A 25,079-nucleotide genomic window follows, 5' to 3' on the forward strand; every position below is an offset into this window, starting at 1 on the left:
TACTTTTACTTGACTACCTTACCTACTTTGCCCCCCCTCATCACCATGAATGACTACTCTACCACCAGACCTAGGGCTGTATACACCTCCGCGCCTTTTGGTGACGCCGTCGCCGAATATCCACCGCCGACTCGCCTCGCTTCAAGCTCCGACCACGATGTTCCGAGCTTCGCTGCTCCCGCCGACGCCGTCTAGGCCGTGATCGAACCTCACGTAGCTGCACCACAATCGACTCCGTTCCATCGCTGCCCATGCTGGACGTTTGCAGGCGTCGCCTTTCCATAGCCGCAGACGATGGATACGACTCTCCTTCCAGTCGACCGCCAAGGAACAATTCTGCCCCCTCGCCCCCTCGCCCCAAAGCTCTCGCGTCGAGCTGCTCTTCCCTCGTGTCGAATACAATCTCCACCTTGTGCCGTGGACTGGGTAACGACTTTCGCCTCTTGTACTTTCCATGCAGCGGGCAGATGGCTTTGCCGCCGCTTTTGTGCTTCGGATTGAGAGGGCAAACAGGACTGCTCGGAAGGTGATCCGGCACATTCTGCTCAAACCCGAGCACAATCTCGTCATCTGCTTCATCGTCTTGCTCGATCGTTTCATCCATGAGTGCCCGGATACTCTGTTGTTCTGCACGGATAGCGTCGTAATATCGCTTGCTGAACGGCGTCTGCTCAAACTCCGTCACAACCAAGTCCTCTGGTCTGATTGCTATTCCCATTGAAAGGCCCAAAGTATTTTGGCTGTCTCCAGGACGACCTGCCGTCTTCTCATGCTCGGAAAGCGCCTCGTCATCGCTATCACTCTATGCTCGCTCGAGCTGGCTGCTTCGAGATACCTTTCGCACGAGTCTTCCATTGCGCACGTTGATTGAAGATCGAGACGCTCGAAGACTAATGCTTGGCAATGATATCCTGGGCATGACTGAAGACCGCTTGTGTGCCGATGTCTTCCAATCATTGCTGACTGCTTCTTCCTCACGGAAGCCTCTCAGTGACGACATCTTGCGCAGTCCATGCTTCACGCCTTTCCACACGCTTGGCTTTCTCCTGAGAATGCGGTTGGAGTGTACACCTATCTGATCCAGACTCGCCTTCGTGGGTACTGCCCCAGCCTCGACGACAGATGTGGAAGCTAGAGCCTTCGCGGGCTTCTGTGTGTTGGAAACTGGTGATTCGTGACCAGCTCCCGACGCTGCTTCAACGCCTGGACGTGGCCTGAGATCTGGTGAAACATGACCTTCTGTGACTTTTGCTTCCCCGTAGTCAGTGTGCGGGCTTCGAGATTGTATAACAGGCGGCATCCGAGTCATACCCATCGGCGCGAGGCTCATTGGAGAGAGCGCCTCCGAGGAAGACCTGCGCTGACGCCGCGATCGCTGTGGATACGGTGACGTAGAGCCCGATTCTGAAATTGCCTCGCTGGATCCTGGTGAGGCATGGCCGGGCGAAGGACATGAGGACCACTCACTGTCGAAGCGGCGCATTCTTGGTCGAGAACAGTATGAAGGGATCCGGAGCTCTGGCACAATGGATCCTTTCCGGTCTCCATCGCTGTCCAGTAAGGTCGGAGTGTCCAAGGTGATGATGGGGGTCTCTGGCATCGGTAACGGTGTCGGCCGGGGTGAAGTCTCTGGTGTGCCAAACCTCCTCCCCTTAGATCTCGACCTGCGAGCAGTACGATTTCCGCGTAGTGTCTCATCTTTCATATCCACCTTAACCGTCGACTTCCTGGATAGACCGAACAATGCGCTTGAAGGTCTCTTCTTCGAGGTCGATGCCAGGGGAACCCCAACTGCCGCTTTTGCTATAGTCTCTCCAACCTGTTCTGACCTGCGCGACGTCGCCGCAGATATGGCCTGAACCACAGAACGAAACCTCCCACTGGCACGTGTCGGTGCGGGTACAAGCTCCTTATTGTATTTCAAATTGTTATCAAAAGTATGGAAGTATGAGTCGCCGTACTGGAAGACTGTGTCCCCAGACGCATCGGCTTCGTTCTCGGGCGGCGTGACGTCTGGATTGTGCTTCTTATGAGCCCGTGCGGTAATGTGACTGTTCTTTCGGAATCCTGTAGCTGGATCTGCCTGGTTCAGGTGGCTGTTCACCGCGAAGCCACGAGGCGACGATCGTCCACTATACATCATGTGCAAGGTTTCATCAAAGCGTAATTGTCGAGAAGCCTTTGCTGGACGCCGATGCGGTAGCTCGATCGGCACTGTAGAGTCGACGAATTGCTGGGACAGAATCGGTCGAGACAGTGCCAGATTCGATATGGCGGGCTTCAGTGCAGAAGCATGCCCTTTCCGCCTTGATTGTATGGTATCAGACCCAGAAGTGTTCACTCTCTGGACGGGCTTGACCATCGTGTCTGATTTTAACAACTCGGACAATGTCAGGGACACTGGTATCACTGTGTGTGGTAATGGCGTGAGAGGTCTGGAAGTCAACGCAATGACCCCAGTGTCTTCGACTACCCTAGGTTGGTAGAATGAAGGCGAGCGTCGGCCGTCTGCCGCTGGTTTGAGAAGTGATGGCTTTGGTTTGAGATGTTGCGAAGGTTTGCTGCCCTTTCGGAGCAGTCTCAGGTCCGGCTTGCTTCTTCGAACACCATAGGCAAAGCTGCTCGCGTAGGACTCGTTCGAGGTAATCGACGATATAGAATTGGCGGAATGATGGGAATGACTAGAACTGGGTGTTGGTGCAATGGTGAGATCGGGTGGTAGCGCGTGTGGTATCGTCAACGTTGTCTTCGCCAGCAGTGACCTCATGTCCGAGCTATATTGCTGTATCGAATCTGATGCTACACGGCAAAGGTCGGCATCGGTGCCAGTACGCCGTCCCAAGAGCTGTGATGATATTTCCTCGGAGGTGCGTGACCATGATGGCGATGTTGTCGATCCTGGTCCAGGCTCTGGTCGTTCGACCGGTGCCCCGTGTGAGAGCGAGAGCTCGTTTCGGGAGAGTCTTCGTTCTCCTAGTTGCTCCGATGGCGACTGCCGTGGCGGTTCTCGTGCGGGCGTCTCGAGGACGAACGGCGACGATGTGGAGGAGGCAGATGAGCGACGGGAGAGTAAGATCGACGTCGAACTTGCTTTGGTGGACGGTACGCGTCTTCCTCCTTCTTGCGCTTCTCCTCTTCCGCTGCTTTCATCTTCTGCTTGCGTCTCTCTTTGGCGCTGTAGTTCTTGAAGCAAGCTATCGGATACAGACTGCATAGTCCCGCCGTCACGACCGATACGATCAGGAAAAGCGCCTTTCCGCTCCCGTGTTTCTCGTTGTGTTTGGTGTAGATGCTCGGCGGCATTGTGGCAAAGCTCGGAGGGTGTTATCTCAGGTGCGCCTGCTGGCTATGTTCATGGATGGCCGCTGAAGATGATGATGGTGATGAATGCCGATGAGTCTGCAGGATTGGACAGATGTCTGCAGTCCAGATTGGTCGAGATCTTTGGAATCTTCGCAATGTAGCTCGAGGTGAAGATTGCCACGTGCCGAGAGACGAAATGTTGTGGCAGCAGCAAACAGCAGTACCTTGGAGATGCAGATGCAGACTTCGCTGCAAGGTAGTCGCAGGTGCTGTTTCTGGTTGTTCAAGGAAGTTGAGTCGTGGGTGATTTGAAGAGGAAGCAGGATCGAGTTGCCGCTGTTGTTGTTGTTGTTGTTGTTGTGATGATGAAGGAGAAGTGGCGTTCTGAGAATCAAGGTTTCAGCTTTTAAGTGAATTTACGGCGACGCACAATCCGCGAAGGGGCTACGGATATCACGAGCACTTCGTCACAAGCCATACTAGAATACACGTACAGTACCAACAGTGTGAGCTGTTGTTGGCTGCGCTCATGGTTGGTTGTACACATCGAGCGTGTTGGAAGTGGTACATGACGCCTGAGAAGCTGGCTTCACATGCTGGACACAATCGACTGCGCATCCAACAAGGGCGTGTCCAACGAGTCGGAACGCCTTGGTAAGGTCTACACTATAAATGCTAAGGTCCTTTGGCAGAGCTGGAACCTGCTTGAACAGGTCTCACGTTTTCCAAGGTTTGCGCAGTCCAGGCTAGACCTTCTCGGCGGGATAGTGCTACGTGGTGTGAGATGTGATGAAGTCAGGTAGATGGAACCACGGTCAGTGTTGTACAGATCTATACACGTGGACATGAATACTGTGCCTCGGAAGTGCAAGTATTTAACAGGTCAGCTCGGAGTACAAGCCACATTTTCTCAGGAGCAATTATGAGGTGGCTGAGAGAATATCACGTTGCACAGAGGGATGTAAAGTTCCGAGGTGTCCGTTCCAAGTCAATCGATGTATCCCAGAATCAGCCACCTGTACGAGGCTACTTCTCATCCACCGAATATGCTGGCCTCTCTCGAAAGGCAACTAACTTCTCGAAGCGCATCTACCGCAACACCATCGTTGTAAATGACGCTGGGACACAGAGATGACTGAAGGAAAGTCTGATTTCGATTCCTCGGAATCCTCATCCCAGTTTTGCCGCCCGGGGACTGGAACAACACCTAGGGAAAGTGCCACCGGAGGCCCTCAAATGGTGCCGCGCGGTTGATGATATCGTCCCAGGCTCCGCCCGAGAAGTCAAGACTTTCGTCATTGCATCCTGCACACTTGTCGACAATCGTGACTGTGACCGTCTTCCCAGTTGCTGAGAGCGTGGCCGCGATCTTCTTGCCGCAGTAAGGGTTCTTGCCTGGGCTTAAGCTGGTCTGGGCAGTATCCCAGATGTGATGGCCGATGGCGACAACATAATCAGATTCATCATTGATGATGCCGCAAGCGCCTACATGTACCGAGCTGATATCTTGGCAGGACTCAATAAATGCACTTGGAAGAGGTCTTGCTCCCTCAGGGCGTCTGCGTAGTAGGTCAAGTCTCCAGCGATCGCGCCCACGAGGGTGGTAGCGAACAGAAATAGTTGGGTGCACCGCATCTTGAGCAGGGTATTCTAATCGGTGTTCGAGATTGTATTTGCTATGGACGGGTCGAGACTGTTGTCGGAGGTGGAGCCGGAGGCAAATGTTGGTGTGTCGATGGAAGTTCTGTGAAGGTGGTGAGCTACAGAACTACTCGCAGAGCAGCATCTGGCGATGGATCAGCTAGCTAGCACAATCTCCCAGTCGTCAGCTTCAGCTTCAGCTTCACCTCATCGCACATTGCGTTCAAGCTTCGCTTCAGGGAATGGCCATCGTCACTGCCAAGCAGCTCAGTCTGCGCCACTCAAGGTCTTCCTGCCATTCGAAGCTTACCTACTTGAAGAAACGACGTGTCCGAAGACACAAAGATGTGATAGCCGACCTGGTCTCTACTGAAGGCGAAATTGGACTAGCCGCAAGTCCATTCAGTTCACCATCATCAACACCACTCTCTTTTCAGGCCTACGAGAAAGACATGTAGTCATGTTCCACCAACCGCGAGATGCAACACAGCAAAGCTCGATGAACATACGGTCTAGGCGCAGCCGCAGGTTTGGTAGTTCACGCAGCCCAGGAACGCCTGACGCAGCCTCACGCACCTAAGCGTTGATATTGGAGTAGCAGTTGCAACAGCCAACGGGTATGTGGCATGTGTCCGATGCTTGCTTGAACTTTGGTGGTACCAGATCATTGTGCCGTTGGCACTCGCAGGTTCTCGCAAGAAAGAGAGGACGTGAGGTCGCTGGGGAAGGTTTCGCCAGGGTGTGGGCAGGTAGAGCTTACATAATCAAAGTCGTACCTATATGAAATACCTCCATGTACACCTCATGTATGCGCTTTCTGCTGACGACCTTGGCATCCTACAAAATGCCACCTGCAGGCGCAGCGTACAACATCGACTGGGTCTGGTCTTTCGAATCCAACGTCCACGTCGCCAACCACCGCGACTGGTTCACAGACTTCCGACCACTGACCTCCCACATCAGCAGCAGTGTCGGCGACTCCTCATCACCAGTCGAGGGCATTGGGTCCGTGGAGCTCGAAGTGCGCAAACTCTACGGCGAAGCTGCAAAGAGGAACAAAGGCCCCAAGAACTCGAAAGTCGTCCTGCGCAATGTTTTATACGTGCCCAGCTTCCTCTGCAACGTGATGGGGAATCCCATCAGGGAAGAGTATGATGTCTCGATTGGCGCAGAACGGTGGTTGATGGACAAGAAGACGGGCGCGGGTGTAGGACTGTTGGACAAGACCAAAGCAGGCACTGTCAAGCTCATGTTGAAGGGGCAGGCAAAGGGAGATACAGGTCTGACGGGTCATGTGCCTGACAAGATCGATGTTCTGTGGTCTGATGAAGAGAGGCAGAAAGCGCAGATTCAGAAGCCGACATGACCATCATAATGTCCTCTCATGGCCCCGAAGAGTCCACTTGTACATTCCCAAGCATGGTATCTGGTTGCTGTACTTATGGATATCCTTCACGAGAGCCTGGTTCGCGCTCAACTTCCATGTGTCCTGCTAAAGTGAGCTCGAGCATGAGTCACGATCATGATGACCAAAGAAAGCCAAAAGTTAAAGTACCACCAGGGTTCGCACCTTGTCAGCCGCATCTGCATAAGAATGAAATTTGGCATGCCTGGGACGCAAGGGAGTAGATCAATCGCCGTGTACGACCATCCCAAGGCATCGACGACGACGAAGGGATGCTCCAATGCTAAGAGAACGAAATGATCAATGCCAAATTGTGAAAAGCCATATCTACTGGAATCGCAACATTTGGCTCATATCCACAGTGGGTTCGCGCGATGAGAGCCCCCCTTCGGAACTCTACAATGCCCTGAACTCAATGACGGGAGTAACGCAATAATCATGGGGCATGTCACCTTTGCACAAGGCTTATGAGTACATCATCTAACAGAGGCTACTGGACTGATCGAACCTCTGACAATATTCTAAGCTCGAGTCGAGATCTGGATGGCTGATGGGCACCGCTTGTACTGAAAGGGCAGGCAAAGAGAAGGTATAGGTATCAGCAAATCTGGAGAGCTGCATGAACATATACATAGTTGCATCTACCTTGTGTCACTTGACTTATCGCCACGCCAAGCAAGCGTCGCCTCAGCTTGATGATCCAGCGTAGGAGCACTGTGCCTTTGCGTGGTCCAACGCGGTGTCACTATCATGTTAAAATGGATCATGACTCTGACCTTCTACCATCATCCGAAGAGTGCCCGTCCGAATTTCTACCCAGATGGCGAAGGCGGTTCAGCCTTCGGCTTCACCCCCAACTTGAGCTTGAACTTCTTCTTTGGCGGCTCGCTCGTCAGACTCTTCACTGTACTCCCGCCCGGCGAAGGCTTCGTCTGACTATTTACAGGCCCAAGACCACTGGGTGAGGCAAGTGCAGGCGGACTGATACTAGGAGCCTCTCCGCTCAGACTTCTGAACCCAGTGCTCACAACGCCAGAAGTAGCGATTTCGCCACTGCCGCCCGACAAGGAGCGAAAAGTCGACAAGGCGGGCGGGGGAGACATGCTGAGACCGCCTCCGCTGCCGAGGCCGGCAGCAGCAGCAGATTCTCCGAAACTTCTAAACCCGCCAACATTCATATTCACGCCTCCACCCGGTGAGGTCAGACTGGGCGGTACGGGGCTCCACGCAGCAGGTCCAGGAGACGGTCCTCCAGCAGCAATGGAGATGGAGTTCTGTCGACTGTGCGCGACACCTTTGACGGGTACGATCTTCTTCGCAGGTGGTTGACCGCTGGGATATCTTCCGGGTGTAGGAGGTTTCGATACGATGTCTGAAGCTCTTCTAGAGTTGGCAATACCAAGATGGAGAATCACAGGAGAGCCAGCGCCCTTCTTCCCGGCTTTGCTAGATGTGGAGCCACGTCTCTTGATCGTAGGCGTTGCTCCTCCGCCTGGAGTGGAAGATTTGTTGACCTTGACGACCTTGGGACTGGCTTCACGCGATGCAGCGCCAATGTCGACACTAGCCTTGCGCTTCAGACCACCGAGACTTAGCTTGAAGCCAGACTTGTGGTCTATGGGCGTAGGAGGGATTGAAGCAGGAGGCGGCATGATGTAGGAGGCTTGCTGTTGCAAAGCAATTGTCGCTTCCATACTCTCACGCTCTCTTTGCTCTCGCTCCAGTCGTGCGATTTTGATTTTGAGGGTTTTCGCTTGTTCTCTGTTGTTGAGTTCCTTCTTCGTCTCCGCGGAGAGTGGGCCCGTATATCTTAGGCCATAATCTTCCAAGTCTTGATACGCGTCCCAAGAAAGACCAATACTCTTGGCCGGCGTCGTTCGGTATTGCTTGCCATGAGTGTAGAAGCGCAACTTGCCCTTGCCGGTGTGCTCGACTTTCCACGGCAGAGGATATTTGATTGTCAATGCTAATGAGGTGACGGCATCGAACATCAGATCTGCAACATCGCAAAAAGCCGCAACCTCGTCGAGCGTGAAGTACGGCGACGTTGCTGCGTACCAAAGAGCGGATTTGAATGTCTCATCATCGGCGAATGCTAGTTTCAGGGCAGCGATAGCACCTTCGGGCGTGCTTTTTCTGGTCGCCTCGATACGTCTCGTTTCATTGCTCTGAGCCTCCTCCAGTATCAAGCCGCCATCGTTAATGGGACCAGGTGCTGGCTGTTCAGGCTCATCGTCGCCGAGAGCGACGTGGCCGAGAGCTTCGCCAAAGTGCCGAGTCAAGCGGTCGCGAAAGTAGGGAGATTGGTCATCAGACAAAGAATGCAGCAGGTGTTTCATCACAGCTGGCTTCCTCGTAAGACCTATTTCGTTCATACATCGGAAAGCTTCCAGCCGAACATTGTCTGCTGTGCTGTGGCTGGTGTACTGCATCAGTTCCACCGTCTTGTCCTTCACGACGCCTGCTTTGATGAGCTTTTGGAGACATTTAATTGCAGTGACCGAGTAGAGGTTCTGATAGGTTACGACGTATTCGTCCAGTCGTCGATGCCGCTCGATGGCATCAATTGCGCTTTTCGTGAATGGCGCGTCTGGGTCAACAGGCTCTTCGTCAAAGTCAATGAGGTCTTTGACTGGCCCACCAGCATCCATCATGCCAGTATCCTCCTCGTCTTCGCCAAATTCGAAGGTGTAAGACTGTGGTACTTCTGGTTCAGGTGCAACAACTTCCTTCTTCTTGCCGCCGTCCCACTTGGATGCCACCAAAGAGTCTGCCAAGCAATTCATGAGCGTGGCCACGTAATGGCAGTCAGAGATGTCGGGATTGGCGTTATCGTTATGGGTAAGAAGAGCTTGGAACAGCTCTCGTACATCCATAGGCACCTTTCCATCCTCGTCTCGCAGCTTTGCCATAGCTTCCGGTATGGCGCATTGCATGATGAGGGTGATTCTGCTGGAGAAGTCATTGGGCCTGGGCATGACAGGTCCATTACCTTCCGTCTCGCAAAAGAACCATTCGAATGCCTTGATCAGCTGATGCTTACCAATGTCCATGAGCTTGTCTTTGGCGAGCTTGGCCAAGCCCTCCGCAGCCATGACTCGAATGCCGTGGAAATATCGCTCATCCATCAACGTTCGCAAAAGAATACTGAGCGAAACGTGATGAGGGTTCGAGGCAAGCAGGTATCGCATCGACTCGTACTGTGCCGCGATGTCCCGATCTTGCTGCAGCTGTGAGATGTACATGTACAGCGGCATGACCAGATGAATCTTCCCGATCCACTCAAAATCGGCATCCATACGTATCCATTCATAAGATTCTTGATTCATTTTCTCTTCGTCCTCAGCAGACCAGTCCACTAGCTTCCATTCTTCCTTGTCTTCGTTGGTTGCCAAGATGTCACCTAAGCAATACAGTAACGCGCTCTGACCATCTTCGTCGTTGAGCTGGCCATTGGCCGCTTCAGCCCTGTTCTTCTGGAGTCGACTTCGCTTCAATCGCTTGTACTTCGTGTTGTATGGAATTTCCAGCTTCGTGATCGGCTCCTTGATCTCGACAATGTGTTCATAGGGAGTGCCGTCGGCTTCATGGATTCTGATGGTCATGGGTCCTGTAAATACCGGTTGCACTTCTGGCGCCCACACTTCCTGAATGTGTTCCTTGACTTCGCGCATGAAGTTCGAAGCCTCGAAAGCGGGTTTCGTTTGCCGCTCGAGCTGTCTCTGAAAGATGGTCATCTCTACAACGAGCTTTTTCTTGTTGAAGCGCTGCTGAACATAGAATATGGGACACCCGGACCCCCAGACCCATTGGCGGAAAAAAGACTCGAGCTTGTTGTGACCCAACTTCTCACAGGTACGCTGGAAGTCAGCCGTTGAAAGTTCGCCGTTACTGAGAGCGCCCGTCTTGGCGTTGAGGAAGATCTTGTTGATGATACGTAGCACGCCTGTTGAGCCGCTGGCCTTGATCAGCCGGCGATCGAGGATACCAAGTACTACTGCTGACTTCAGGTTTAAGAAATCTCGTATAGCAGGATCCAGATGAAGTAAGGAGCCCAGCTGCGCCATGGATGGACGGTCGACATCGAGGTCGTACACCTTTTCGGCCGCGAGCTTCTGTTCCCATCTATATTGATTGTTGCCGGCAAGCTTCTTCATAAACACATCGGTTAAAAACCCGCTGATACCGGCAGTCACCCACGCGTCTGAAGATTCCTTGGGCACAAGATTGACGCCACTCCATTGTTCGGCGACCGCACGGACCAGTATCCGCGTGTGCCGATCAAGCGGCTCGATAATCTCTGACGGGAAAAGAAGACGAGTACTGCAGATGGTGAGTCCAGCCGCGCCAGCAGTGTTGTCAACCATATCATCAACAAACAGCATTTGATAGGTCGAGAACGGGAAGCGTCCGCAATTAACGGAAATGTGGTCAACGGCCTGACAGACAGGATAACATGTATTCTCCACTTCTGCAGTGCGCCCAGGTAAGCAGTAAGCGTCAACTTTGACAGCAGTTTGACCCAGCTTGGCCTCTTCCTCGGTTGCACGAAAGTTTGTAAGATCGACGTGCTCGAAGGGTCCTATGGCAAAACCGACATGCCGTGCAGTAACAGCGTCGCTCGAAGTAAAGGTGACTGTGTGTCGTGTGTCGTCCTCGGGATCTGCGGTGTCTTCCGACTGATCGCCAATACACAGCACAGTCAACTCCATTGCAGCATCCGTTCCAGCCATATCAATCAGGTACTCTTCTCCATCCTCCTGCTTCGGTTTCGGATGCGTCATCACCACATCGCCATTTGTCATCTCCACGTCGCCATTTTCTTCGACGTGTCCATTTGGCACCGACGCTTCCACTTTTGGTTTTCTGTAGGCATCGCCCAGTGTCCGCGGACATCGTATCGCAAGTTCCCAAATGCATTTACTTGTCGCATCATCCACGCACGGGAACAGACTTGATGTGCTTCCAGTCCATGCCTCAAGCCGCGTGTACAGGTAAGGATATCTCTGATCGCCGGGATCGCAGCCCACCCAACGAATGCCTTCTCGATCCACATCCAGCTCAAACTCGATGGTGAGCTTGATGGGCGCGAACTGCGAGATCTGCTGCTGCAGCCTCTCAATGACAGGTGTATCCGCCACCGCGACAGCGTCATGTTCCTGCTTCAGGGCCGCAACCGCATACTCGGAGATTGGCAGCGCTGTTGCGGGGTCCACGCGCAATTCCTGGATCTTCAACCTCGAAGGCAAAATGATGGCGAATTGAGGTTCGGGATTGGGTCGAAGTGAGTTCTGGATCCTCGACTTGAGCATTCCATGCTGGTGTACGGTGGTCTTGTCGCCAACGCGCGTCCGTCGATACGGATCGTCGTAGTCGAACTTGGCGTTGATGCCGCTGGCTTGCACTTGCGTCGGCCTGCATTGTCGGCAGTGCAGTTTGATAGTGCGCAGGTCTTTGATCAGCGGCTGGATGGTGATCTCAGTGCTGCCCTTCAGCGATTTGTTGGGGAAGTCGATGTCGATATCCACACGCTGCTTGAGGACGCTGTATTCGGGCGGCGCAAGACCTGGCGCATCAGCGGTCTCTTCAGGAAGGGCCGGCATGTCGGTGGCAGCGGTGGGCACCGCACCGCCGGAGTGCTGGCAGCGGTGTTCGTACTATCATCAGTTGTCGTTGTCGGAGGTGATGTCGCCGTTTCGAAGTGAGCGCCCGTGTCTCTCGCGTCGTTGTTCGATGGCGCAAGTCTTTCAGCGCAGCGGAATTACGGGCGGAGGTCTGCAGTAGCAATATGCCGTCGTGAGGGAGATGGTGCGAGGTTCGGTTGGCGCGTTATGCGTTCTGGCGCAAAGCGCGAAGTGGATGTGGTGGTGAGGTGAGCAAGGGAAGCACGAAGCTCAAGAAGTTCGCGGTCCGCGTCGTGTGACGAAGCGAGCCGCCCCTCCTCCATCTTCACCCTTTTTTACTGACACTCTTCTGTGGAGTGTCTCAACAACTTCCTTTCACTCATCAATGAACTCAGCGCGCCACTGCAAAACCAAGGGCCCCTACGGACCTATAATACCGGAGAGAAATCTGAAAGTCCAAGACAGAGTGAACGACTCTTTACATAAGGTACGAATCGAAGCTAACGTGTCTGTGCCTGATAACGGGTGTAGCTGTGAAGATGATTAATCTAGACGCGACGCGAGAAGTAGGTACATGTCCTCTTAGATTTGGTCTATAATACCAGTCTATCGGTATCGATACTGACTACGCTACCGAATCTAGGGCAGCATATATCCTAGGTATATTACTACTATGAAGACATCCTCCTTCCTCCTGCAATAAATACGAGGCGAGATAGCCCAACCGCCCAAGGGAATTAAAAAGACATGTTTCTCAAAAGTAAGCGAAAGGGATAAATAGCGAGTACAGGCAGGAATAAAAGCCTGGGGTACTTTACTGCATTTTTCATGCGAGAAAGAGTATACGAAACCTACCTTACACTTATTTCCTACGGAGGTCGCATTTGACGGCACGGATGGAGGATCAACCAATCTATCAATCATGGAGGGTCTCGTCCCAAGTACATGTATCACAATGAAATTTAACAGCTTGGTAGCAACTCGGCAGATCTGCATCGACTGGGGACAGCAGTGTATTTCGAACCCGCCGCTGCTTATCGTCACTGCTGATGGAGTATCTAGCGATTACGGAAACGAGGGACCAATCTCCTGAACAAGATATTACGAGTATAACTCTAGTACACTCAGCAGCAGCAGGCTGCCGGATCACTTCACAGGCGAGATGTGCAGGAATGCACTCAACCTGTGTCTGGAATTATGTTGGCAGAATTTCCTGCCAATGAGACAAAGTCATGTTCATCTGTACATACGATATAGCGATGCTTCGTTATGACAGCGTATTTGAGCTACGCATAGGCTTCTCGGAGTGGTCACGGCGGTTGTACTGGACTAAGCCTGCCCTGTCACGTTCGAATAGAACTCGCAGAACTCGATATAAGACTATAGCAAGTCCGCGCTGTATAGTATCAGCAGACTATATTCTGATGTATAGAGTCAAGAATATGCTTACCAAGGGAGGCGGGGGCACTTTCCAGCCTCAAACGCACTCTCCCAGGTGTTTCTTGATAGAGATCCTCATTCGCAAAGTCACCCAGTGAGCGAGAAGGTAGGCCACTCGTACGCAAATATGCGCTCGCTGTTCGTTACTTTGAACAAGCTTGGCGCGCCTGACTTCGCATCTGATATTCGGCAAGACTAAGGTATCTACTGTGCTTGTCGCCAAAATGTTTTGCGAAGCAGGTAGTTTACCGCGGTGAAAGAAAGGGATCGAATTCGTTGTGTAAGTGGTAAGACTCCTGACGGGTAGAAACGATCGCTATGAAGCGCATTGTACCTCACTTGTGCTGTGATGCGGCTGAGGTATATACTTCTCATTGACGCCACGATGACTCATCTTAAAGCTATTATGACACACAGTGTCATGTCACTCTCAATAGCTCAGCTGGAAGAGCGCAAGACTGTAACTGCGTCACAACACACTGTCATCTTGAGGTAAGCAAATACCATATTTTCAAAAAATACCTCTAGGAAACCTAGGCTTACCAGTCGCCGCCTAAAAGGCCCGCGGTTCGATCCCGCGTTGGGAGAAAATTTTTGGTTCGATCCCGCGTTGGGAGATTATATCTTTTTTCTCATCTTTTTGCAGTTGGAATGCCTTTTTGGTGCAGTAGTGTCTTTTGGGGGCTGGAAATGATCTGCGGCGGGCTTGGCCGCGTGAGTGAAGTCAAACCCGAGCAAACACTGGTTTGACCTAGAAGGTACCTGTAGGAGGTACAAGCTGTACTCATCACCTACCTACCCTACTGGACTGCATCAGTATTGCAATCTTGGCGCAATACCTGCCGATCAAGACTACAGCAGGAAAACAGGAGGCGGATGAGGAACAGAATATGAGTGTCACGAAGGAAGCAGCAGGCATAGTAGCCAAGTATTTGACTGTGCAACAAGAGAATCAAGAAACTCCGGCGACTTAACTTCATCGGCCATACGTACAGAGCTCCGTGCTATGCTGCACATAGCTGAGGTATCTTCGTACCTACTGTCACCTCATACTGCTGAGACGATCATAAGACAGCGCAGTATCCCCTGCTAAATCCTGCCATATGTGCCCGGCTATGGTCATGTGCCAAATGCCGACGATTTTGGAGGGACACGACGCAGCGGTCTTTGCGGCAGCTAAATTTGCGCGCAGCACTCCGTGTCGACTCAGTTTCACCACCTGGGCAGGCTGACAAGATGTGCGGTGGTGACGGACAAATGTCGAAGCCGTAACATTTGCAGATGTTCTTGGCATGCCGCTTCATAACCTCAAACGACAGGCTTGGAAGTTCGTCGAGAAGAGAGTCGTTTACTACTGCGCCTCAGGGATGACGAACAATCCAAGCATGACGCTGACAATCGCCTCGCTGACAACTTCTGGATGGTTTCTTGCCACCTACCTCCTTCAACTTACGTGTTATAATGCCGCAGACACCCACTTTAACAGGCCTGAGAGAGGAACGGCCGTTTTGCTCTGGAAGTTGCACATCAGCTGGCAAAGTGGGCGAAGCAAGACGCTGTGGTTAAGTGCTTCGAATGCCCATGCACTTCATGGGAAGGCAAATTCCATGTTCAAGACACAACCGGCCCGATTTGCCATCGCAGGTGTCGCTTCGTCCTCAGGTGGAGATAAGGCAGACAGATGAACTATCATCGTTCCGACGAGAAGAGGCAAACCGCTCCCCTCGCTCCCCGCATCTGGCGCTCTCAGCAGGGCGGTGCATATGCAGATTGGTGTGAGCCGATCGCTTTGTCCCCTCTTCGTGCAACGTGTGTCCAACTCGCAAGCGTCAACACTCTGCGAACGCATAATTTGAAGCGTCCGTACTCGTACAGTATGTATATGCACTGCTGCAGGTACACTACAAGCTACGACATCTCCAAGGATGGAGATGAGAGCCTGTCCATTCTGGCATCAGTGGCGATAGAGCAGCTGGCATCATCGCCGCTCAGTTGCCACGCCTGTACCGAGTTAGGAGGTAGGAGGTAGGAGGTAGCATCAGCTGTCGTCCATTTGATTTTCCAGAAGGTTGAATGGAAAAATGGAAAAGCATTCGACGAACCCTTTACCAAATATAGAGTGGCGTATCTCCACAAATGGGACCTGCGTCGGCAATTATTGGTTAGTCTGCTTTAGTCCCAAAACGCGTGTGCCACAGAAATACTTCCTGTGACAGATATGATCTCGTGTCCCAGCCATGGCACTTATTAGGGTGACCGCCAGAGCAACGCGTAGTGAATTGTGGCGCCAACGAGATTGGAATCGTATCGTAGGAGGTAGGAGGTAGCAAAACCTCCGATAGAGATTCTGCAGTACGATGGAAAGCGGGTCCGCGGCGATTCCTCGTAGAATCACTTAGCGGGAGCTTGGCTGCAGCACGACGGAGGCGCATGGACGTTTTCATTGGCCAGACTTACGGCCGACCGTCGCTGTGTGGTTAGATCGAGACTTGGCTTGCACATCACGTGCTGGCTAGCTGGAGCTGTATTAGGTATACTGTGCTGTGCTGTGCTGTGCAGTCCAGGAGGCGGCCAGCGCGTGTTTCGCCCTTGCCCTTGCCCTTGGTGGTGGTTGTGGAGGAGAGGCTGCGAGACATTACTTTGCACTGTATTGCTGCGACAGCATACACTGTTCGCCATCCCATCCTACAGCGCAACAGACCTGCATACCTGACCATTCCGCCAGCACCCTCGCCGTTCGCTCATTACTGCCTTCCACTAGCAACATCCCATTCTTCCAGGCGCGTAGATACCCTCGCCGCCCGCCGTTCGTTACAGCTACCTCCTACCACCACTGGCAGCGCCATCTAATCTAGTCCGGTCGCGCATTTCACCCCTACCACACAAACTATTCACATTCAGACTCGGGCTCGAGTGCTGTGATCAAGACTTGTCATCGCGAATACATGCTCACATGCTGCACATCATCAGCACGACACATGAATTTGAGCATTTCACCCGTGCCGCACATACACCATGGGTCCGCGACCCGAGCATTTGAACCTGAGGAATGGCGAACAGTCACAAGATGAGGTCTTCGACAAGCCGCGCATGCCCTTCCTGGGAAGAGACTTGCCGTCTCCGCGAGCAGGAGAAGCGCCGCCGGCCATGTCCCCGCTGGACTTCATTGCGATGCAGGGACGGCTTCTGAAGCAGCAACTGGCAGAGGAGAAGAAGAGGGAACAACAGGCCGGGCGGAGGGTGAGCAGGTTGGACCATAAGGTGGTGGAGCAAGAGTTCAGGAACCGGCCAGACTTCTTCCGCTCAATCAGCGATCAGAGTAGGATGACCGACCTGGCCGAGGAGGAAGAGGACATGACGAGCCCACATTCGCATCACGGAGGCCAAGTAGCCACGCACAGTCCGGAGAGAGAAAGGCCGATGAGTTTTTATCCCACCTTGGACCGAGCGTCGTACATCACCGACGATGGAGTGCCAGAGGTGCCAGTGATGCCCACGCCCTTCTTTGATGCCCAGGAACGTCCTTCGCAAGACCCGCATGATGCGGCTAACAGCGCAGGAGACTACTTTGGAATCCCACGAGCCCTTTCACCGGAACCTGTAGAGCCGAATGTCAACGTTCAGGCACCTTCGCCAAATGTGCCGCCGAGCCTGACGAACAGCATCGATACGATATCTTCCCATCCCAGGACCAGGACGAATGACTCCCAGCGGTCACAACGATCGTTGCAATCACAGCGATCAGATAGAGAACGAGGCCTGGCACCACCCCAGTCACCACGCTTTCCCAGAGCATCTAGGAGCTTTCAGAGCATTCGATCGGTACCGCCAGACAGCGGTGATGAAGACTCTGCATCGGCAAACGGATCCCAAGAGCAACCTCCAGGGCGGAAGTTTTCTGGCAGTAGTAATATGTCGCGCCCGCAATCGCCCTATTCACCTTGGATGCGTCCGGTGCACAGGTCGCCTTCCATGACATCCGAAGTGTCCATCAATAGTTCGCAACAGCAGCGAGGACCCGGCTTGACCTTCAACAACTTCTCTCGGCCTATGAGTAGCTCTGGAAGCACACCCTCGTTCGACGCGATGCGCCCTCGGCCGTCGTTTGAAAGTCGGCCATCCTGTGACCAAAGACCGGGAATACCTTATCGTCAGGCATCAGATCGGAGTAATAGCACCGAGGCTGCGTTCAAACCAGCTATCTCTCGCGGTAACTCTGGCGATAGCATGCCGGCAGCGACCAGAGTTGACAGAAATTCCATGCATAGAGACGATGTCGCAGATGTGGCAACGCCCAGTCTACATGCACATCCAACAGGAGGGTTCACGGAAGATGGGCACATGACACCAGGCGGTACTAGTTCTTCCTCCTACACTTCTGCGAAACCCGCGCTTCCTCGCGGAAGAGCCGTTGACCGTGAGTCAACAGCATTCCGAGATTCTTGGATTCAGAAGCAATTTGAATGGGAGACAAAGCACGGGCACGTGCATCCACATGAAGGACGAGGGCATGAACGAAATCAGTCCGACAGTCCCATGTTCGACTCCTCCAACTCGCCAGCGCTGTCAGACGGACCGCGAGTAGGTCGAACCCTGGTAATGCATCCCAACACCACAAGAAGCCGCTCGGCAGAGCCGCGTGGAAAGGAGAAGCAAGAAGTAGCTAAGACGTCCTTTGATCGCTCGCCACTCCATCAGTCCGAGGTAGCATCATTGCACTACCAGTCCGAGGTGGCGTCACTTCATCGGTCATCACCTTCGGTGAAGACGGAGAGTACGGATCGCACCATTAAGCCTCTCCATCGCAAAGCTCTGTCCGCAGATATCACACCCGAAGAACATCTCGACATTGGCATCGAAGCGCATGACGCCGGAGCCACCAACAAATCCACATATCACCTGCGTTTGGCAGCCATGGCAGGTCTGCCCACGGCCATGCTGCTCTATGCGCTGGCGTGCCGTCATGGCTGGGGCATGCGAGCCAACCAGGCCGAAGGGGTCAAGTGGTTGCGGCAGGCGATTGATAGTGCCGGCATGGACGTTGCGAATGCAGAGGAGAAGTTCAACTCGACGTCGGGCAATGGCAAGAAGCTCGATCCTGCCGAGCGGAAGAAGCGCAAGGCGCAATACGCGCTTGCGATATACGAGCTTGGTATTTCTTCCATGAACGGCTGGGGTTGCACCAAGGACAAAGCGCTGGCAGTCAGGTGCTACGAAATTGCGGGCTCGTGGGGAGATGTCGATGCGCTTGCCGAGGCGGCATTCTGTTATACTCAGGGCGTGGGTGTGAAGAAAGATGTCAAGAGGGCGGCTGCATTGTATAGGAAAGCGGCCGATATGGGGATGAGTATGGCGGGGAACAGCTGGTGCGCAACATCCGTCCCCTTTGCAACTAGTTCTTTTTTGTCTTTTTTTCTTGATATCTGAGGACTAACATGAACTTCTGCAGGATCTACAAGGCGAAGTATATGGACGGTGCTAACACTGGCACGACACCTGTCATCGAAGCTCCCGCAAAACACAAGGTTGAGAAGAAGGACAAAAAGGAAAAGGCCGAAGCACTCCCGATACCCGAAGACTCGAGAGGCGAACGGCCAGCAGGTGGTGGCAGAAGCAGATCACGGTCGATTTGGGGCAAGAGGAAAAGCGAGAAGCCCGAGAAGTAGGCAGGTAATGCTTCTCGTCTCTCTGTCTCTCTTCCTGCTCAACGGCCCGCTCGCCCATGCCCTAGGAGCTGGATGGCGAGCGACATTCCTTTCATGTGTGCAAATTGCCGGTTAATGTTTATTCTTTTTTCTACCTTGATCATGGTATGGGGGGCGAGATGATCCCATACGGCATGGCGCTGTCTCGGCCAAGGAGGTTGAGATACCAAACAGGACGGCTCACTCGGGGATTTGAGCCGCGGCGCAGGGAGAGATGACGATTGTTCTAGGGCATCAGCGTCTGTATTGCCAGTACGGGCAGGGAAGATGACGCAGGTTTTGTGTGTAGACATGGAACCATACTGTCTGTACAGCGCAGGACGTTCTCGATGAAAGTTCACACCGATGGTCTTGTTCGCCAGATGGCGCTTGGGCGGAGGTGCATGATATCGCGCCCGGATGATCATAGCATGATCATCATGCTAAAGCCGATTGGCCATGGCGGCCCTGATATGGATAGCAAGGCTGAGTAGAAGTGATGCCTTGATGCCGCATTACCTAGGTATCAATGCATACCGCGCCTGTTCGGAGAAGCCTGGGGCGAGGTTTGACGAACCAAGGACGAAACGACGATCCACAGGGACCGGTTGCAGAGAGAGATGTGGAGAGAGGGAGAGAGAGAGACAAGCTTAAGCTATTTATTCTCTTGGAGAGAAATGCTTAGCTACCTACCTTACCGTACCTTATCGACGTTATTGCCCGAAGCCGACAAGATCACAGGGACATTGAAAGACACGATGCTTTTTTGGCTTATGCAGCAGGTGGAGCACCACCGCCACTCACGCGTTCCCAGACGCGCCTCAATGACGTGCACCTGCCCCGCCACTCCACCGCCCCGAGCAACTGCCTCATCAGACTACGACGCTCCTTCCTGCTACCAGGTACCTCCTCCCTTCTACCACCGACCAACAACAGGCTCCTGCACCACTCCACGCTTGCCTGCCCTCCGATGACCGCTCGGGAGAGGACTGTCAGGAAGCTACCTCCACCTGTACCTTACCTGCTAGATTTCCGTTTCATCCATCCATCGTCATCTGGAACAAGGCCTGGCGCGGCTAGGGCGGGCACTCCACTGCAAGCCAGCCAGCCTTTCGTGCCACCTTTGACGTAGCTGCTGGATGCTGATGATGATACATCTATCGCATTGCACGTGCACAGCCGGTCTGGTCGGTCTGGTCGGTCTGCCATGTTGCCTTGCCATGTTGCCTGCTCTGTGATGGAACCTTTGCCTGCTAGGAGGTACCTCCTAGCATCAGCGGCCATACCTATATAATCCTATCGTCTTCCTGCTTCCCTCAATCCTGCCTTCCAACTCTTGCACGCAAGTACCTAACTACCTAATTTCGCACTCTACTACCCAACACCAGCTTAGCCACGCCATGTCTGCCCTCCAAGATAGCAGTACGTAAGGACCGCAGACGGAGCATACGAGACCAACCAGGCTAATCGCGAACTTGTCAGATGTGGGCGGTATTCCCACCACGGAGCCGCGTGGTTCGGAGACCACTGCTCAGCAGATCCACAAGGAAGGCACTCAATACGTGAAGGAGGCGACGCAGGCCAACCAACAGAGCATGCAGCGCGGCTCGAGCGCCGCAGAAGGCACAGGTACGGACTCCTCGCCATCAGTGACCCAACCCATTCACCAGCAGCCTGCCGCCAGCAATCCAGGAGTCGCCCCCTCCGCTGGAGGAGGCATGGGCGAGGGCGCTGGAGGTGTCAGCGGCACATCCTACAGGGAGAGTCCTGTGGAGAGTGGGGAGCAGCAGCAGGAGAGCATCGTCGACACGGTCAAGCACTTTCTTGGCTTTGGCACTGCCGAAGAGAAGAGGACAGAGGACACGCAGCCTACGTGGAACAAAGGCAACGTCACTGCTCCTTCCGAACTCGGCGCCACGACAGCTGCTCCTGCTGTAGCTGGTGCAGCTGCTCCCGGCGTGACCCGTCATGATGAGAGAAATACCGCCGCTTTTACTGCCGACATTCCGGATCGGACAAAGACAAAGCCCTCCGCATCAGGCAACTCCGAACTGATGTCTGCAGCAGGCTATTCCATCAGCACGGGACCAGATTATACCGACAGCGGCAGGAGCGAAGCTCTTGGAAGCACCAACACCTCGACCAATAGCACGACTTCTGCTTACCCTTCCACTTCGACGAACCCTGTGTCCACAGCACAAGACCCAGCTGCAGGAGCCGGCAGTCACAGCACAAAGCCCGAACAACGATCAGACTCCAGTGCTAACAAGATGGGATCCTCAGAGCCTCGTCAGCAATCGTACGAAGACTCGACCGAGAAGAGCGTGAAGCACGAGAAGAGCGATGAGGACAAGCACTCCAAGGCGCACAAAGGCGGTAGCAGCAAGGCAGAGAACCCAGACTCCATTCCAACTGCAGGTGGTGAGAAGCTGGGAGAGAAGCACTGGGGAGAGAGCCAGATCGTGCCAGAGTTGCCACCCAAGCGCGGCTCTGACGCTGGTCAAGGTGTGAGCAGCAGCGATGGACAACCAACCTGTGAGTCCGAGGCCCCACCGCCAGCAACACTATCATCATGCACTAACACTATCAACAGCCGAAGTAGCAGATAACACAGCAGCCAACACTGGAGGCGCAAAGGGCGGACCCCACGATAGTACAGGCTCTGAAGCCCATAAGGAAGGTGCCATGGATAAAATCAAGCACTCGTTGCACATGGGCAAGAAGTAGGGGTTTGCAGTATGATAACTTACGATACCATGAATGTCGCGCATGTTTGCGGTCTGAAGGAAGAAACAAATGTCCAAAGGAATCTTAATCGAAGATTGCATCTTATATTCCCAAATGTTTCAAACCCAATTGAACTCACTCAACCTTCTTGAAAATATGCTCATCCTCCTACCCTCTGGTGCTGTAACGCTGGCTTTGCGGTCGACTTTTCCATCTCCATTACTCTCTGCTACTGGCCCTTGATTCGGCACAACCCGAATCATCTTTTTCAAATCCTCTCGCCTCCTCTGAGCCTTGCTCTCCACGAATCTATCACGCACATTTCCAAATAAACTCCCCTTTCTTCTCCAACTATCAGTAGTCGTCGTCGGACTACTCTCCTCCTCTTCTTCCTCTTCTTCCCCTTCTCGCCCATGACGAGCAGCAAAGCCCCGCTCCCACTCTTGTTCGTGGTGATCTCCCGGCGACGACCTCGACGGCGTCATCAACAAATTGATTCTCGATCTCGCGGAAACGGGCGTACTTGGAGGCGGTGTAGTGGCTGAATCGAATTCGAACTTTTTGTCATTTGACCAGCCTAGATGCGGGGGTAATTCTAGTTTTTTCATCGAGGGTTTTGTTGATGTTTTTGTTGTTGTTGTGGAAGGACTGCTGCTGGTGATGCTGATGCTGTTGCGGGGGTAGAGATGGGGAGAGTGGGGTGAGGGGTGAGGGGGTGGTGTTGTTGGTTTTGAGAAAGGACTGATGTCTCGATTTAAATGAGGGGAGTCTGTTGTTGTTGGAAATTGGTTTCTGCTTTGTCGTCTTCCTTCTCCTCTAACTTCTCCATTATTGTCATTATTGTGATCATCATCATGATTGTCATCTTTATGATTTGCCCTTCTCATACTCTTCATTGCCACTCGTTGAAGAAAATGCTTTTTATTTCCGAGTACGGGGGATTCGTCCAATGGAACGTTGCCATGTCCAGATGTAGATGATTGCGGTTCAGGCGTCGAAGGATTGCTACCGAGTGGTGAAGACTGTGGACTCGATAATGGTGTTTTGAGTTTCATTTCGATCACGGACTTGGTCAGTAGTGGAGCTCCTGGTGGGTTCAATACGGCCGCATAACCTGTTCCGAGCGTCGGGCTTGTCATTGGTGATTCCGTACTGTTCTTGGATGGTTTTTGTCTGTGCGAGGATGCGCCGACCGGTCGAGAAGTGACGGAGAAGCTCGGTCTGGATTTGTTCTTACTCTTCTTCTGATTCTTCTTCTGCTTCTGCTCGATTGACGCAGTACGATCTGCTCGCTGGAGTGGCTGCGGATAGTACTTTGACTCGAACCTACTGTCACGATGGTAGCGATGAGACTCTGCTGGGCGAGCGGCTCCTTTACTTCCTACAGATATGCTCTGTGGCTTGTGAACATCTTGTCTGGGTGGTGAGATTGGAATGTCTCCAAAGCCGCTTCCACTGCCGCCACTGGTGCGCCGTGACCCTGTCGGTGACATTGACAGGCGCAAATTGAAGCTATTGGAGCCTCGACTTGACATCGAGCTCTGACTACTCCTTCCGTATCGCGAGCTATCAGATCCTTGAAGAGCACCGGACTTGCGAGCGGGCGGCTGCTTGCCTGAAAACAACGGCTGGGGTATCATCTTCATATGTCTTCGAATGCTATCATCTGAATCATATTCGGAGGTAGCAGGGGATGGTTTCTGGTAAGTCTGAGCCAGCAACGTGTGGTACTCCTCAGCTGTGTTGGTCGGCTTGTCACCCATCTGAAAGCGATATGGATCGTGCACATAAGTCTCAGGAGAAGCCGGGAACTTGTATTTCGATACATCGAGGCTAGCTCTACCTCTTTCTCGCACTCTTCCCCGCTCGTCACTATCGATGCCATTCATTTGTTGCTGAAAAAAGTGCTCCGCAACCGTGGGCGTCGGTGGTACCATTTCTCGTGCTGGCCCACTTCCGACGGGAAATGCATTCACCGAAGGAAGCCGATTGTCTAAAGGTGGAGAAACATCGTCCAGGAATTGCGATATAGTAGCAGGTGGTGTGGTAATGCTGCGCACTCTGCCTTGTCTATCGACCAAAGTGGCGACAACAGGAGCTTCAGGTGGAGCATGCATGCGAAATATATCTGAGCTAGATAATCGCACATGTCCTTGCGACTCTCTTGTATTCTTTCTGCCTGCCTGAGCGCGCAACTCCTCGGGCAATAAGATCTTAGCACCAGGAGCATGTAACGTCTCTTTCGCCTCGTGGAGAGAAATCATGGCAGGCTTCTGACGGGGCGCCTCTGTCGATGAAAGCATTGTTGGTGTTGGTGGTGTTGTTATTGTTGTGGCCCCAGAGCTTAGGTTAGAGCTGCTAATGGTCTGGATGCTCATCCGAGGGCTAGTAAGTAATGGCGAGAATTTGCGAGGCTGTAGAAATGCCGGGGCTGCATCCTGGCTTTTGAAGTCGGGCACGCTAACACTATAAGCGATTGGTGGTAATACAGTCCTCGAAATCTCTTCTAGATCGTTCGTCTGCCAGGATTCAATAGACTCGACAGCCCAATAGCTCGGTGTGCGGCTGTATACACTGCTCGATCTTCTTCTGAAGCTTGTATCGTAGTCATCAACCGCCGCTGGTATCTGTGAAGGAGTTGGCGGAAGTGGTTTATCGGGGTCATGCTTGAGTGGTGGCGTCGTCAGCAGGAAAGCCTGGAATGGTGGTATGTTCTTCGGTGGGATATTCTGCTCTAAGCCACCTAAAGATGACGATGACGAATTTTTGCTAAACAACAGTGGAGGTCTCGCTACCGTTGGTTGCGTGTATAGCGTAGTCGACAATGGCGATCCGATCGGCGGTCTCTTCAGAGGCGAACTTGTCGTTTGCGACTGAGGCATGTTCCAGGCAGCTTGCGTAGTTCCAAATATCGATAGCGGTCTATCACTCATGAACAGCTCCATGTGACAAGTATACGCTGCAGCAGTGTACCGGAGTCATCTTGAATTTCACGAACGATGTCCAGGCAGACAAAGAAATGGGATGCCGCGTCAAAAGGATGACATTTGCGTCCGAACAACGACTTCGCCACAAAGTGAACAAAGAAAAGTCCATAGCGCACGCTCTTTCCGGCGGCGAAGAATTCGAACATGGTCAAGCCTTCCATGCCAGAGCCATGAAGCAGTTGACAAGGTCACTCTGAAGACCCATCGCAGGTCCTTGGTCCTTGTAAGAATGAAGAGTTCGACAATAGGGATGGTGGTTATTTCGGAA

The 25,079-nt window shown here is 53.1% G+C and overlaps 9 protein-coding genes and 1 pseudogene across 10 annotated transcripts; 5 read left to right on the top strand and 5 right to left on the bottom strand.

Annotated features, from left to right (window-relative positions):
* Positions 1–15: 15 nt before the first annotated feature.
* Positions 16–4,330, bottom strand: SEPMUDRAFT_148947 (uncharacterized protein). The gene is made up of 2 exons (XM_016905247.1): positions 3,798–4,330; positions 16–3,687 (listed from the first exon to the last, which is right to left on the bottom strand). The coding sequence occupies exon 2, from the start codon at positions 3,212–3,214 to the stop codon at positions 803–805; it is 2,412 nt and encodes an 803-aa protein (XP_016761871.1). The 5' UTR covers positions 3,215–3,687; positions 3,798–4,330; the 3' UTR covers positions 16–802.
* Positions 4,331–4,510: 180 nt separating this feature from the next.
* Positions 4,511–4,798, bottom strand: SEPMUDRAFT_42217 (uncharacterized protein; the record flags this gene model as incomplete). Its single annotated transcript, XM_016908865.1, has 1 exon — positions 4,511–4,798. A coding segment is annotated over one exon (288 nt), but the record flags the coding sequence as incomplete, so codon positions are not given.
* A 986-nt stretch (positions 4,799–5,784) lies between these two features.
* On the bottom strand, positions 5,785–12,192 carry SEPMUDRAFT_148949 (uncharacterized protein). Its single transcript, XM_016905248.1, has one exon. It carries the CDS (start codon positions 11,950–11,952, stop codon positions 7,162–7,164), a length of 4,791 nt encoding a protein of 1,596 aa, XP_016761873.1. The 5' UTR covers positions 11,953–12,192; the 3' UTR covers positions 5,785–7,161.
* SEPMUDRAFT_42022 (uncharacterized protein) lies at positions 5,789–6,310 on the top strand (the record flags this gene model as incomplete). Its single annotated transcript, XM_016908854.1, has 1 exon — positions 5,789–6,310. The coding sequence occupies one exon, from the start codon at positions 5,789–5,791 to the stop codon at positions 6,308–6,310; it is 522 nt and encodes a 173-aa protein (XP_016761874.1).
* A 195-nt stretch (positions 12,193–12,387) lies between the features above and the next one.
* SEPMUDRAFT_125456 (uncharacterized protein) lies at positions 12,388–12,996 on the bottom strand. The gene is made up of 2 exons (XM_016901986.1): positions 12,617–12,996; positions 12,388–12,539 (listed from the first exon to the last, which is right to left on the bottom strand). Exons 1-2 carry the CDS (start codon positions 12,895–12,897, stop codon positions 12,452–12,454), a joined length of 369 nt encoding a protein of 122 aa, XP_016761875.1. The 5' UTR covers positions 12,898–12,996; the 3' UTR covers positions 12,388–12,451.
* An 802-nt stretch (positions 12,997–13,798) lies between these two features.
* SEPMUDRAFT_116773 (uncharacterized protein) lies at positions 13,799–14,387 on the top strand (the record flags this gene model as incomplete). The annotated part of the gene is made up of 2 exons (XM_016901284.1): positions 13,799–13,905; positions 14,231–14,387. The coding sequence occupies 2 exons, from the start codon at positions 13,799–13,801 to the stop codon at positions 14,385–14,387; spliced, it is 264 nt and encodes an 87-aa protein (XP_016761876.1).
* SEPMUDRAFT_t30 lies at positions 13,841–14,001 on the top strand (annotated as a pseudogene). Its single transcript has one exon. The product of its transcript is annotated as a tRNA-OTHER (tRNA).
* Positions 14,388–16,208: 1,821 nt separating the features above from the next.
* SEPMUDRAFT_148953 (uncharacterized protein) lies at positions 16,209–21,959 on the top strand. Its single transcript, XM_016905249.1, has 3 exons — positions 16,209–18,779; positions 18,863–21,632; positions 21,691–21,959. The coding sequence occupies exons 1-2, from the start codon at positions 16,429–16,431 to the stop codon at positions 19,077–19,079; spliced, it is 2,568 nt and encodes an 855-aa protein (XP_016761877.1). The 5' UTR covers positions 16,209–16,428; the 3' UTR covers positions 19,080–21,632; positions 21,691–21,959.
* SEPMUDRAFT_107722 (uncharacterized protein) lies at positions 20,498–21,824 on the top strand (the record flags this gene model as incomplete). Its single annotated transcript, XM_016900694.1, has 3 exons — positions 20,498–20,519; positions 20,580–21,632; positions 21,691–21,824. 3 exons carry the CDS (start codon positions 20,498–20,500, stop codon positions 21,822–21,824), a joined length of 1,209 nt encoding a protein of 402 aa, XP_016761878.1.
* SEPMUDRAFT_107723 (uncharacterized protein) lies at positions 21,944–24,769 on the bottom strand (the record flags this gene model as incomplete). Its single annotated transcript, XM_016900695.1, has 1 exon — positions 21,944–24,769. The coding sequence occupies one exon, from the start codon at positions 24,767–24,769 to the stop codon at positions 21,944–21,946; it is 2,826 nt and encodes a 941-aa protein (XP_016761879.1).
* Between the last annotated feature and the right edge of the window lie 310 nt (positions 24,770–25,079).

Source organism: Sphaerulina musiva (genome assembly GCF_000320565.1).
Source record: "Sphaerulina musiva SO2202 unplaced genomic scaffold SEPMUscaffold_4, whole genome shotgun sequence".
Taxonomy (NCBI): Eukaryota; Fungi; Ascomycota; class Dothideomycetes; order Mycosphaerellales; family Mycosphaerellaceae; genus Sphaerulina; species Sphaerulina musiva.

Excerpts from the sequence above, each read along its gene's own strand:
- SEPMUDRAFT_148947 (XM_016905247.1), bottom strand. The coding sequence starts at position 3,214 with ATGCAGTCTGTATCCGATAGCTTGCTTCAAGAACTACAGCGCCAAAGA.
- SEPMUDRAFT_148949 (XM_016905248.1), bottom strand. The coding sequence starts at position 11,952 with ATGCCGGCCCTTCCTGAAGAGACCGCTGATGCGCCAGGTCTTGCGCCG.
- SEPMUDRAFT_148953 (XM_016905249.1), top strand. The coding sequence starts at position 16,429 with ATGGGTCCGCGACCCGAGCATTTGAACCTGAGGAATGGCGAACAGTCA. Across the intron at positions 18,780-18,862 it reads AGTATGGCGGGGAACAGCTG|GATCTACAAGGCGAAGTATA; the intron begins GTGCGCAACATC and ends GAACTTCTGCAG.
- SEPMUDRAFT_125456 (XM_016901986.1), bottom strand. The coding sequence starts at position 12,897 with ATGATTGATAGATTGGTTGATCCTCCATCCGTGCCGTCAAATGCGACC. Across the intron at positions 12,540-12,616 it reads TACCTAGGATATATGCTGCC|TTCTCGCGTCGCGTCTAGAT; the intron begins CTAGATTCGGTA and ends ACATGTACCTAC.